Source organism: Hippocampus bargibanti, linkage group LG10, assembly GCF_051943395.1.
Source record: "Hippocampus bargibanti isolate YZ-2025 linkage group LG10, ASM5194339v1, whole genome shotgun sequence".
NCBI classification, from domain to species: Eukaryota; Metazoa; Chordata; class Actinopteri; order Syngnathiformes; family Syngnathidae; genus Hippocampus; species Hippocampus bargibanti.
This window is the reverse complement of record NC_142743.1, coordinates 12234757-12249797: the sequence shown is the minus strand read 5'-3', so window position 1 is coordinate 12249797 and position 15041 is coordinate 12234757. Positions and strand designations below refer to the sequence as shown.

The 15041-nt window shown below is 40.0% G+C and overlaps 1 protein-coding gene across 9 annotated transcripts in view; it reads left to right on the top strand.

Annotated features, from left to right (window-relative positions):
• The window catches only part of inpp4b (inositol polyphosphate-4-phosphatase type II B), a 159778-nt gene that overhangs the window by 99686 nt on the left and 45051 nt on the right, over window positions 1–15041 (top strand). For all 9 annotated transcript variants that reach the window (XR_016116309.1, XM_089006957.1, XM_089006956.1 and 6 more), the window contains 3 exons: window positions 3573–3678; window positions 7008–7074; window positions 9175–9322. Coding sequence is in view for 8 of the 9 variants with exons in the window: in XM_089006957.1 (XP_088863083.1) it covers window positions 3573–3678; window positions 7008–7074; window positions 9175–9322 (321 nt within the window). In the remaining variant the exon portion in view is untranslated. The remainder of the gene's footprint in view (window positions 1–3572; window positions 3679–7007; window positions 7075–9174; window positions 9323–15041) is intronic.

Below are 15041 nucleotides of genomic sequence, written 5' to 3'. Positions count from 1 at the left end.
ATGACAAAAACCCTGGCACTGGAGTGGACACATTTTTTTGCACATCGTCTGGCAGTAAATGAGTTAATTTGTTGTATCTATAATATGTGGAGGGGATTAAACATTCTAAAAGCTTCCCCAAACTCATAACGGCCCCGAAAACCGTAACTACAATATGGCCATCGGCAAAAAGATGAATTAACACCGTTGCATTAAAGCCTTTGCAGTCGTCATTGTTACCTTTTAGTGAGGAAATAAATATTTTATTTTATTTTATTTTATTTTATTTTATTTTATTTTATTCGCAAAGCGCTTCATCACCACTGAGTCATGCAAACTCAGCGGTGAGTCACCCTGTGCGGATTCTTGAGCCGAAAACTGGCATGCCGCATGACGACACGTCTCGCATCTGCCCGAGTGAAAGCCATCCCTGAGCTATATTTAGCCCACGCATGCTGCATTATATGGGTCAACAATCACATCGTACATCCCTCCCCCAACGATGCCGTTTCTGATGCCTCCTCCCGGCAAGCTGCTTATTTTGAAAAGTGAAGAAATTTGAAAACATGAAATATATTTGAAAACTGCTTTTGTATAGCCGCCATTTTGATTTGTAGTCAGCATTTCAGGGGAAAAAAACACAACATTTATATCCCGATAAGATGTATAAAAACATTTCCAAAACTCTTTGCCTGCAGTTGAATAGGAAGTCTGCTATTTTGGGCGAAATATGTACATTTTCACCTTGAAAGAATTCCGCCATGTGACCCCCAGTCAGAAACGGCTATCGGCATAGTTTGATCACATTCACCGTGAAAAAGCGTGAGCGATGGCCACTCCGTCGCTCCATCGCTCCATAGCTCTCTCGCTCGCGGCCTCACGCTGTTACACCGAAACCTCTTTTTCCCCTAATAAATATCTGTCCGCCAGCAGCGCCAACGTCTCCGGAGTCATTCAGATGGACAACATGGTGTCTCTCACTTTCACAAAAGGCTGTGTAATGAAGTGATGCCATCAAACGGATTGTGGGCCAAATAGATGTTTTTAAAAAAAGGACCAGGAACAAGGGGGGATGGACGAAGTGGACATTTATTACAACCTTTATGCTCATTCGATTCCCCCATCACTGACCGTGAGGAAATTAATGCGTGCACACCTTGTTTTTTCTTTTTAGGTAATGTTCTTTTACAATGTCATATTGAAACGGTGCCGGATCAAATCATGGTGGCCAACTGGAACGATTCAATATCCTTCCGCGACCAGGTATTGACTTGATGTTTGGCTCTGAATCCCCCTAAAAAATAAAAATAAACAACTCATGGAAGGTGTATGAGACGATCGAGAGGTCTTTAAAAATAAAATTAAGAAGAAAAGTGGTGAATGTCACCTCCTCCCTCAAATTTACTGTCATGGAACGGCGCCATGATAATGTGGTTTTCCTCGGCGATGCGCTTGACAGCGTTTGCTCAAAGTCAGGGTGTCTCTCGAATTTTGCGAGAGGCCAGGGAGATGATGATCGAGTGGGGCGGTGTTGGGTACCTTTGAGACTCATTCAACAAGAGAATACACAATTTTGGAAAAATATGTGTCAGGTTGCGTTAAAATCAGCGATTTAGGAACCGAACGTGTACTTGTCCTAACATGGCAAGCTTTGTTAACATAAATAACAACAATAACAAAAATAAGCGCTGGGGCCAGATCTGGCCTGCCACATCATTTATTTATTTATTTATTTATTTATTTATTTATTTATTTATTCATGTATGTATGTATGTATGTATGTATGTATGTATGTATGTATGTATGTATGTATGTATGTATGTAGGTATTTAGGTATGTAGGTTTGCAGGTATGCATGTATGCATGTATGCATGCAGGGACACATGGACGCATGGATGCATGTATTTATTTGGTTGTTTATTTATTTATGTTTTTGTTTATTAAAATATTTGTTTGTGTGTGTGTATTTGTTTTTGTGTGTATTTATTTTTTATATATTATGTTTTTATTTACTCTTTGATTTGTGTTTCTTTATTTCTTTATTTCTTTATTTCTTTATTTATATGTTTATGTGTGTGCATTAATTAATTTGTTTGTTTATTTGGCTGTTTATTTATTTGTGTGGTTATTTATTTATTAGTTTACTGGTTTATTTGCATTTGTGTAAATGTATTTCTTTATGTTTTATTTTTGTTTAATAGTTTGTGTGTTTTTATTTATTTCGTTATTTGTTTGTGCTTTTGATTAATTAATTCATTTATTTATTTGGTTGTTTTTTTTTATTTGTGTGTTTCTTTATTTATTAGTTTATTGGTGTGTGTTTATTTGTTTTTGTGTATATTTATTTCTTCATATTTTATTTTTATTTACTAGTTTTTTTGTGTGTGTTTGTTTGTTTGTTTATTTGTGTGTTTATATATATATATATATATATATATATATATATATATATATATATATATATATATAGGTTTTGTTATTTTCCCGTGAAATCAAATCGAGCATGTTGACTTCCATGATTTCATCCAACTTCAAACCGTTGTTATGGTCGATGTCAGGGACAATTTCAGATTTTCAAGGAACTGGACAGGTTTTTGTTTGCAAAGTCCAAATTGTGTTTCCTTCGACAAATTAGTATTTTTTTTATTTGTAAAAAGCACTGACAGTGTAATTTCTAATGTGCTTTTTCGTCCACATCAATTTTGATCGCCGCAATGAAGCCAATGTACGAGTTTCTGGCTTTTCATGTCTTCCATCTCCCACACCAACCTTCACGTTCACCTACGCTTGTCTTCCCTGATCACTGATATTTCCTTGATATCAACATAAGTCCCTGTTACCGAGGGAGCACCTGGGGCAGCATTTTTTCTTTATTCCGCAGCGTCTGACTTTGCGCCAATACTATCGATTTTCTATCAGCGGCTTCATCAAACTGGATGAGGAGAGGCGTCATGGGGCAGTGTGAAATCTGTCGTATCAATTTGGTGTCCGTCAGAGCGCGTCGCCTGGGTTATTAGATGGTCATTTGGACTGTGATATGGTGCGCAGCATACCTCGGCCTCATTTGCTTCCCGACAGAGGCATAAGCGGCACGCTTTGATTATTTTTTTTTTGCCCAAAATATTTTTGAAAGATGCTTTTTTTTAAAAACATGTTTATATTACCGTATTTTCCGGTGTATAAGGCACACTCAAAAGCCTTCATTTTCTTCAAAGGATAACCCTGCGCCTTATACACACACATATATATATATATATATATATATATATATATATATATATTATATTTTGACTTCAAGACGGCGCCGCGAGAGTGGCTGCCTTTCCAGCAGCTCCTGTGTTTTGCTTTTCTACTTTCATTTGTTTCATAACTTTGCTGCTGTGAAATGTAAATTTCTCCACTGTGAGACTAATAAAGGCAAATCAAATATATATATATATATATATTTTGCAGGTGCTCCTTATAGTCCGGTGCGCCTTATATATGGAAAAAGTTTGAAAATATAGCATTCATTGGGGTGCGTCTTATACACCGGAAAATATGGTATATGTTTATTATACTCACAAACACTTTTTTTGTGTACCCCTATCCAGGTCATCCAATGGCGGGTGCGCAGCCGGAACAGTAGTGGTGAGTCGACTGAAGATGGGTGAGATGGAAGAAGCGGAGCACATCACCACTGATGTACCGTCCCAGAATGTAAGGGTCCAGGGGGGGGGGGGATTGTCCAGGGGGGGTGAGCAGGGATTTTCAAAATGTGCATCTGACTTGATCTTTTTGTTTTGGAGTTTGCATGTTTTCCTCGTGCCTGTGCGTTTTTTTTGCGGGTACAGACCGTCTCCAACTTACAACGAGATACGTACCGAACGGTCGTTCGTAAGATGAATTCAGTCGTAAGTTGCTTCAGTGCTATATTTTGTATGGAATGTATGTTTAAGGCTTATCTAAGTAGGTTTAAGGTTATATAAATATTTTAAGGCTTGTATAATTAACCTATAATGGTTGGTACTGAAAAATAAACAATTAATCAAATATATGCTCGATAAAGACATGTACATGTACAACCGGAGAGAATGCGACATATGTTACTGCAAAATGTTTTCGTTTGTACCATTGTTCGTAACTTGAATGTTCGGAAGTAGTCTGTGCTCCGGTTTCCTCCCACATTCCAAAAACATACATGGCAGGCTGATTGAAGGCTTCAAAATTGTCCCGAGTTGCGAGTGTGAACCTGAATGGTTGTTTGTCTCAATGTGCCCTGCTACTGGCTGGCAACCGGTTCAGGGTGTCCCCCGCTTATTTCCCATATACAGCTGAGATAGGCTTAATGAGGATTAAGCATCCTGGGAAATGGATGGATGAATGAAAAACTTAATTTTTGGTCCCCAGTCATATAGAAAAACAGGCACATCATTTACAACACAGAGAAAAATCAGCAATGTTTTTTTTTATCCTCCTCCAACCCCGCCAAGTGTCTTTTGGGAAACTTTCCAGAAGGCTGTTCAGGGAAATATGAGTCCGTAATACGTCTCAAATCCCCCGATGGGATTAGGCGACGGCCAACGTCGCCTAATGGAGATTTGCGTGTGTGTGTGTGCGGGCGCTAATCTCCTACAAAGTGCTCACCTTCTCTCCTAAACGACGACACGGGAGTCACAGAACCCTTTTTCCCTTCTTCCCGATGGGATGTCGGCACACCAGGAATAACATTGTAGGTAGTCTTAAGTGTTTTTAGTCGTGGTCTGATGGAGCGAACGCTGTGGTTTTCATACGTGGCTTCAGTTTTTTTTGTGTGTGTTTGTGTGGGTGTGTCTGTGTATACACGCATCACTGTCTTATATAATTGGCCGGGGGCTTCTCACATGGCTGACTGACTTTGGTTTGTGCCCACTCGTGTGACTGGTGAAGGGAGGTTCCCTGCCAGGCTCTGCGCAGTCTCACTGACATTCTACCCATGTCTCAATGATGAATCTGTTAACCTCCCCCCCCCACCCGCACTCGCTTACCGTGTATGTGTGTGAGCATTGCCGCTACGACACATACAACTTGTGTTGTTTGCAGAAGATGAAGGAAGATGATCGGAAATGAAAGTGTGCCATCTGTGCGTTGTGGCGCCATATTTCGATTTGGCCAAAGATTCCACCGCAAAAGATGTCAGGAGGGATGGAACGAAAAAACGGTGTTAGCGTGGAGCTTGTGCATATGCTCGTTTCTTCTGGCGTTATTTCTGTCGTAAAACATGAAGGGCGGGATGTCTGCCTACATTTTTTGACATACCCGCAAAAATGTTTGGATGTACCGTTGTTCGTAACACGAATGTTTGTAAGTAGGGGAGCGTCTGTATTTTCCAATCATTTAATTGTAACAACATTTTCATGTTTTTATAAAACATTTCTGTGTGAATTTTGGAACGCTTGGGACAGATTAAGGCTTTAACATGGAAAACGTGCTTCAATTTACATATTGAACTGAAGAAATTTCTTCCAGTACGTATTAATTTCCGAAGTACAGGTTGTATTTGTATTTTGAAAATGTAACCTGAAATCAAATCACCACTAAATAAACAGATAAGCCATTAATAACAAAATAATAAATAAATAAACAAATAAATAAATACGTTGTTTTTTTTCCCCTGTAAAGAAATCTGCGATGCACTGAAGCTGCGATAAGTAAACCACAAAGTAGCGAGGGATCACTGCCGAAATGTGTCCACTCCAGTGCCAGGGTTTTTGTCATTGTCACTCAAAAACAGAATATTGAGTTTTAGGACAACATAAACATTCAATACAGAGTTAGAAACTTTAGACTCTCTAGTTTCATGAGAAATAAAATAGTTAATTCCTAAATTATATGGGTTTGCAGTTATATGAGCTTGAAATGAGAGCGGCTGTCCAAAATACAATGCAATACATACATATCACTTTCATCACTTTGCTGCTGTGAAATTTAAATTTCTCCATTGCGAGACTAATAAAGGCAAATCCAATCCAATCCAATCCAATCCAATATAAAGAAGGGAAAAGAAAAAACATTGCCAGAGGCCACGGTCAGCGCTTTATCAGCATTAAGCATGGAAAAAACAAAACCCATACAAATTCGGGAATGGCGATCTAGGTCATATTTTCAATTCTCAAATGAATTTGTGAATGGCGGTGAAGGAGTTAAGTTTGAGGCGCCCACATAGGGGGCTGATGCATCAAGTCTGGTCTCCTCTTCCCTCCCACACAAATCGTGACATACGGCCCGTTTTTCTTGCCACATGACTCATTGAACAAGGCGAGACAGGCAAAGCTGTCACAGGAAACGAAGCATAATGTTGCCGAGGGCCTCATCGATCAGCGGCCACAGTCAGATATGCGCTACAGCGCTTGTGCCGTGCGATAACGCAGAGTAACATTTTAGCGGCAAAAGGTCTTGGAACAGGATTGAGTGGAGGAGAGGAAAGGCCGGGGGATGGGAAACACTCATACAGGGGTACGAATTGAGGCCCCCAAGCTTTTTCAGAGTCAGATGAGACATTGTCATTATCGTTTGACTGCAAGCGACACTTGGCTATGCATTGTTGAGTGCTCACAATGAATTTTCTGGTGGTGCCGTGTGCCGTAGCCATTTTGGATCTACCTTTCTGGTTCTGCTGAAATGCTCCTCTGGAGTCCAACGCTTGTCGAGGGATGACAATCGGCCAGCTTGTGCGGTCTGACGCCAGGCATATTCAATCAATGGCTTCATCAACGGAGCGTTGCGAATTGCAGGGTGAAAAGGCCCCTCACCATTTCCAGTGAAGTGGGCAGTGACAATGGGGAGTTGATCATCGCTCCAGTCGCGCTGTGCACCGATGAACATCTACGGCACGGTGCAATCACCGAGGTCTCAGCGGGCGGGTTCGGTGATTGAACTACAAGGACTCTGCTGGAAGATTCTGTGTGAGGCTGGACGTAGACCACCAGGATTTTTCCCTGTCTTGTTATGTTTGTGATCAAACATCTTCACATTTATGATTTTAATGACATTTTTTTTGGTCTTCGCAGTGTCCCATTGTGTGCGAGTCTGCGTCCCACGGCTGCGTTGACAGAGACCATCTCCTTACAGGACCAGGTACTTATGTCTATTCACTTGCATAAATATACATTTACAGTGATACCTTGGCTTACGAACTTTATTGCTTCCCAGACAGAGTGTATAAGATGAAAAGTGTGTATCCCAAAAATTAATTTCCCATAGGAAACCATTAAAATGAGAATAATCCGTTCCCAGGTCCCCATAAAACATAATTTTCTATGTTCTAATTTTCTAAGCCTTAAAACTACACAAAATATACCTTATTTTATGCCTAATAAATGTGCTATGGTATTAGAATTAAAGAAATAAACTGTACTGTATAATAAAGTCGTTTTATTTACCTTGATGGTCGTTGATGGCTTGATGGAATGGAGTGGCCAGTTTAATCAGCATTAAATGAAACTTGATGAAGAACGCAACCTTCTTCTTTCACCATCTTGAGGAATGATCCCTTGTAGGTGCTTTCTCTGCGATAATTTTACCGTGTTCCTCATCAATTGTGTTCTCTTTATCTGGGTTGATAGCTTTTTGCATCAAGTGTACAGATGGCTTGTGCAGGTTATTATACAAAAGTCACTGTTTTCTATCCATTTTCTCACTCTCTGTTGTCTGCCTGTTTCTTTACAGGGAAAAAAAAACACAACATATTTATTTATTTATTTATTTATTATTTTGTTATTAATGGCTTATCTGTTTATTTAGTGGTGATTTGATTTCAGGTTACATTTTCAAAATACAAATACAACCTGTACTTCGGAAATTAATACGTACTGGAAGAAATTTCTTCAGTTGAATATGTAAATTGAAGCACGTCTTCCATGTTTAAAGCCTTAATCTGTCCCAAGCGTTCCAAAATTTACACATAAATGTTTTATAAAAACATGAAAATGTTGTTACAATGTTGTTACAATTAAATGATCAGAGCATCTAAAGGTTTTGCATTTGACTAAAATGATCAAACTGTGTGTTTTGGGTATTTTAGATGCTATAAAACGTTTTTCTGATGTCAGTTAAGAAACAAAAAAGTGATGTCGGTTGTCCTTTAAGCTGCATTGAATGTTTATGCAGTCCTAAAACTCAATATTCTGTGGGTCCTGCAATTTGAGTGAAAAGGACACAAAACCTGGAACTGGTTTGGACACATTTTTGCACATTGTCTGGCAGTGAATGAATTAAATGACATACTGACTAAACAGTGACGGAGCGATTTCCTTGAGCAATCAGGAGTAGCGGCCATATTTGAGTGGCATGTGGATTGCACCACCAACGCATTGACGAAAAGTCGTCAAATGAGTTGGCGTCATGGAGCGAGCAACCCCTGAAGCTCCGACAGAGAGGCAGACAAACTCTTGAACTTCCCCAGTTATTACCGCACCGCAGTTTCTCTTCCTCGCACCTCTTAAGAAAATGACTTTGGTAGAACAAACGTGCACACACACTCTCTCTCTCTCTCTCTCACACACACACACACACGCACTCTCACTCACACACACACACACACACACACACACACACACACACACACACACACACACACACACACACACACACACACACACGCCGCTCCGCTGCCTGCTTGCTCTCTTCATGCTCGCGTTGAAAGGCAATAAAAGTGGAGGACTGAATTGCATCACATATTTTCAGTCGAGTGGTGCAAAAGATGACATTAAATGTCAATCATGAGAGTAACCAACTGGGTGATCCGTCTTGCTTGCCGCAACGTGCTAGCCGTTGAAAGCTAACGGAAAGTTAGGCGAATCCTTCACTCCATTCAACCTGAAGTGTACGATACTCATAATCTTTTTTTAAAGGGGGCGTTTACCAGTTTCGACATGAACTGCACCCAGGTCAGTATCATCCAATCAAAATGGCGCTTTCCGCCAACTGCCGCCCAAACAGCGAAATGAACAGCAAAAAAGCGAGAATATGTTTTTATTTTTATTGGGGAGCCAGATGCAATCATCAAAAGAGCCATATATGGCTCGCGAGCCAGAGGTTCCTGACCCCTGCCATAGAGGAATCGGCGGGAGGGCAACTCATTCATGATTCACCATCGAATTGAATGTGTCCTTTGACTTTGAGGAATTCAATGTTTTTATTGACCCCCCCAACCCCCACCCTCCTCCTTCTCCACAGTGTTCACCAACCCGGTATGCAAAGTATACAGATTCCAGACAGTGGACAGCAAATGGATGCTGGTGCGCGAGCAAATGGAGGAGTGCACGTTGTCCTTCAGTATCCCCAAGCAGCTTCTCTCGCTTTACATGCAAGAGGACATGAGCAGGTAAAAACATGATGTTCCATTGTCCTCTCTTATTGCTCAATATACACATGATTGTAACAAATCTCAGTCGGCGTCGATTTATTTCGGCCGTGCCGTGAAATATTTATTTGTTGGTCCTATCTTCTTGAATGTATGAATGAACGGATTTCAATGTGGGGTTCAATGTGATTTAAGTGCGGGATATTTTAAAGTGGAACGGTTTAGTTGGATTCTACGCACTCGCATCATTGAAATGAAAATCGACTTCTTAATTTAGCCTCGTCACAAAAAAACATGATGATTCTTCGCAGATCTATCGGTCTCAATGTAAGCCATGACTGTATTTTCTTCAAATTCCGCCCCCAAAATGGCTCCTTGCTTGAGACTTGCCTACCATGCCGAGATCAAACTTAAAGCGATGGGTTACGCGGTTAAATGGGGAAATAGAGCAGCGGCAAGAGAGTTCTGTGTTACTGTTTTATTAACTTGTTCACTGCCAGACGATGTGCAAAAATGTGTCCACTCCAGTGTCAGGGTTTTTTGTCATTTTTCACTCACAATGCAGGACCCACAGAATATTGAGATTTAGGACTACATAAACATTGAATGCAGCGTAAGAAACCTTAGCCTCTCTTCTTTCATCAGGAAAAAAAAGTTGATGCGTAAATTAGATGGGTCATACATTGTAAAAATTAAAATTGTAAAGAGCAATACATTGGGGAGACTAAACACATTCTCCAAAAAAAAGACTTATCAACATCGCAGGGATAATACTAGTGGGCCTCAATCTGCAGTACATCTGGACCTAAAAGCGAGCAGCCACTCATTTGGCGACAATGAGGTTAAAAACTTAGTGAAAAAAAATAGATGGTCTGAAAGGGGAGTAAAAGAAGCTATTTTCATAAAACAGCAAAACCCTTCAGTCAATAGCCATGGTGGGGTGAGGTTCAATTTGGATCGTTTCTACAACTGACTTCTTAGGCAACATAGGCTTAGTTATGCTGATGAGATGATACCAGATCAAATGGGGCAATCGGGCAGAGTCGTAGACCGTAGACCTCATACTCAGGCAGGACAATAGAAGTAATCAGTCAGGACAATAGAAGTAATCAGTGTAGCCGCAGGGAGTCGCCGCCTGCTCCCCCCGACCTGAGAGCAGGGAGTGATCATAGCAGAGTCCGGCACCGCCACGTCTGGACAGTAGGGATATATACAGGGCGAAAACTACCAGCAAAAAGATTTTAGTTCGCTGAAGAAGCCTCTTGGATAAGAAGCGAAACATCCGACACCTTCAAAGAAGTACAGATGATGCCTCTTAAACGATCAAAAGGTTATCTAATCACATATAATATAATATAATATAATATAATATAATATAATGTAACTTAGAAATTAAATGTATTATTATGATTATAATATAATATCATTTGATTGTTCTGATGGAATTTCCTTGAGCTCCATCTAGTGGACGCATTGGAGATTGCGTCTTATAATGTGGTGCGCCCAATGCACGCACAAAGAAATACAACATCGGCCCCAGTCATTGAATCTCCGCCTCTTTCAGCCAGTGTCATGTCTTCCACTTCATCCATAACACACATACCGATCAATAAACACACACGTCCAATGTTTCCGGTCAGCTCCTTCTGTCCATGTCATAACAAGAAAGATGAAAAATACGATCCAGAAAGATATTTTGGTTGATAATGGTGACAGAAGAGGTTGTTTTCTACTGCCAGCTCAAGGACGCGCGCGTGGCTGTGGCAACGGCGCACCCATATGCCAATTGTCACCAGGACAAAGCCGTAATTGCGACGTAATCATGCGCCCATCTGCCGTTGTGTTTCCGAGCTTCTTTAGAATTAACTCAGGCGCCGTGATTATCACAGGTATTCATTACAGTACAATGCTCAAATATTAGAACGGTATAGAGAGCAAAATGGCGTCGGACTCTACCACTAATGTAATGTTTTCAGCGCAGCCATGGTTGAGGGGTAAGTTGCAGTTTGTCGGCCATGTTTGAGGGGTGACATGTTTTGAGATGGTGGTTTCAGTTTGTTGCCGTCAATAGGTTCTAACATCACCATTTTTTAATACTATGCAGCAGGGTATGTGTGTGTGTGTGGGGGGGGGGTTAAAAATAAGATTAAACTCCAAGTACTTTGAGACATTAATTGTACTTGATTTATTTTTGTTCATTTACTTTGGTTGGATGATTTTCTTTGTGTGGTTGGTTTAGTTTCACTTCTCTTGTGTGAAGGGTTTAGTTTTGGTCCGTTTGGTCTCATAGTTTTTTTTTTTGTATTTTTTTGGTGATTGGTTGGTAGTTGGTTTTGGGGTCGTTAGTTAGTTGTGTTTCCATGGTTGCTTTTGATTTATTTATTTTTTGGTTTGTTTTCGAAAGTGTGTCCAGTATTTCTAATTTTATTTCGGACAGGATTTATTGAGCGGGAGCACTAAGCCCCAACGTGATTAAAATTGAGGCACCACAATAACACGTCCTGAAATAAAAGCCGCTGCATAGTAGCTCGAGGGCTCCCCGCAACACCCCGTGCCAAAATTTACAACACCATTACGGCCAGGTGACCTTCATCAGACGTTTCGTCTCATAAATAAAAGCTGTAGGAGTCTTTTTTTAGGGCTCCCCGGAGGAGATTATCATCACTGATTTTGAGAAGGATGAAATGAATGGCAAAAGTCCTTCGGCTGATTGGTAAATCTTTGCTGCGCTCAACTTTTTTGGGATGCGGACATTTTGTGGAAAAACGCAACCCTGTGACTTAAATCAATAAATCAAACCCCATCCCAAAAAAAGACCTCTTCAATCAATGTTTAACATGATAGCATGAAATTCTTACTTGATTTGCTCCCTAAGAATATTCCGATGCTCCAGTTGGCTTAGCCTGACATTTTTGTTTCTCGGTATATTTAAAGTTGTGACCAAACTTTGTCATTTGGAGATAGATTGTCTTCTTCATTAAAGGCAATCGACAGCGGATGTCATTGCTAATGTTAGCTTTCCAAACGTGCATATCGTTCATCTGCGTGCACCTTGACCCTCCTCAGACAATAGCAGCCTGATGAAAGAGAGACTGCTGACCCCACCACACACCCCCATCACCACCACCACCACCACACTCCCTCGCTTGCTCACCACCAGCCCTCGGCCGGATCACCCTGAGCCAGATGTCTCTTTTTTATTACACCTTTAGAATGCAAAATAGATTCAGACTGCTTTGGTGAGCAACTGTTTATTTCATTTAATTTTATTTTGTTTTGTATTTTTTTATTTAGTTTTTTTTTATTTAATTTCATTTAATTGTGTTTAATTTTGTTTAGTTTTTTTATTTTGTTTTATTTAATTTTGTTTTGTTTTATTTTGTTTTATTTTTTCTTTTTCTTTTTCTTTTAATATATATTTTTGTTTTATTTTGTTTTACGTCTGTGTAGGTTCTCAGTCGTTTTATTTTCAGTTTTGTTTTATTTTATTTTTTTTTATTTTTTTTTATTTTATTTTTTTTTATTTTGTTTTGTTTTTATTTTATTTTATTTTGTCTTATTTTACTTTATTTTTATTTAATTGTTTCATTTTGTTTCACGTCTGTCGGCTCTCAGTTGTTTTATTTTCAGGTTTGTTTTATTTTATTCTATTTTATTTTGTTTTGTTTTGTTTAACTGTATTTTATTTTTTGGAAAAGCCACCCACCCTGCACAGCTGAGAATATTAAATTCACACGAAGTAGTGCACTCTGTACGTATTATATAAATAGAAATAAATTAACACCTTTGAAATAGGCGGAAGTAGACGCCGAAACATGTCAGGTATTTGAACACCGACAACACACTGTCTGTAAGATAAGATTCGGTTTTAAATTAGATATCAAGTAGACCGTTTCTACAACTGACTTCTTAGGCAACATAGGCTTAGTTATGCTGATGAGATGATACCAGATCAAATGGGGCAATCGGGCAGAGTCGTAGACCGTAGACCTCATACTCAGGCAGGACAATAGAAGTAATCAGTCAGGACAATAGAAGTAATCAGTGTAGCCGCAGGGAGTCGCCGCCTGCTCCCCCCGACCTGAGAGCAGGGAGTGATCATAGCAGAGTCCGGCACCGCCACGTCTGGACAGTAGGGATATATACAGGGCGAAAACTACCAGCAAAAAGATTTTAGTTCGCTGAAGAAGCCTCTTGGATAAGAAGCGAAACATCCGACACCTTCAAAGAAGTACAGATGATGCCTCTTAACGATCAAAAGGTTATCTAATCACATATAATATAATATAATATAATATAATATAATATAATGTAACTTAGAAATTAAATGTATTATTATGATTATAATATAATATCATTTGATTGTTCTGATGGAATTTCCTTGAGCTCCATCTAGTGGACGCATTGGAGATTGCGTCTTATAATGTGGTGCGCCCAATGCACGCACAAAGAAATACAACATCGGCCCCAGTCATTGAATCTCCGCCTCTTTCAGCCAGTGTCATGTCTTCCACTTCATCCATAACACACATACCGATCAATAAACACACACGTCCAATGTTTCCGGTCAGCTCCTTCTGTCCATGTCATAACAAGAAAGATGAAAAATACGATCCAGAAAGATATTTTGGTTGATAATGGTGACAGAAGAGGTTGTTTTCTACTGTCAGCTCAAGGACGCGCGCGTGCCTGCGGCAACGGCGCACCCATATGCCAATTGTCACCAGGACAAAGCCGTAATTGCGACGTAATCATGCGCCCATCTGCCGTTGTGTTTCCGAGCTTCTTTAGAATTAACTCAGGCGCCGTGATTATCACAGGTATTCATTACAGTACAATGCTCAAATATTAGAATGGTATAGAGAGCAAAATGGCGTCGGACTCTACCACTAATGTAATGTTTTCAGCGCAGCCATGGTTGAGGGGTAAGTTGCAGTTTGTCGGCCATGTTTGAGGGGTGACATGTTTTGAGATGGTGGTTTCAGTTTGTTGCCGTCAATAGGTTCTAACATCACCATTTTTTAATACTATGCAGCAGGGTATGTGTGTGTGTGTGTGTGGGGGGGGGGGGGGGGGGTTAAAAATAAGATTAAACTCCAAGTACTTTGAGACATTAATTGTACTTGATTTATTTTTGTTCATTTACTTTGGTTGGATGATTTTCTTTGTGTGGTTGGTTTAGTTTCACTTCTCTTGTGTGAAGGGTTTAGTTTTGGTCCGTTTGGTCTCATAGTTTTTTTTTTTTTGTATTTTTTTGGTGATTGGTTGGTAGTTGGCTTTGGGGTCGTTAGTTAGTTGTGTTTCCATGGTTGCTTTTGATTTATTTATTTTTTGGTTTGTTTTCGAAAGTGTGTCCAGTATTTCTAATTTTATTTCGGACAGGATTTATTGAGCGGGAGCACTAAGCCCCAACGTGATTAAAATTGAGGCACCACAATAACACGTCCTGAAATAAAAGCCGCTGCATAGTAGCTCGAGGGCTCCCCGCAACACCCCGTGCCAAAATTTACAACACCATTACGGCCAGGTGACCTTCATCAGACGTTTCGTCTCATAAATAAAAGCTGTAGGAGTCTTTTTTTAGGGCTCCCCGGAGGAGATTATCATCACTGATTTTGAGAAGGATGGAATGAACGGCAAAAGTCCTTCGGCTGATTGGTAAATCTTTGCTGCGCTCAACTTTTTTGGGATGCGGACATTTTGTGGAAAAACGCAACCCTGTGACTTAAATCAATAAATC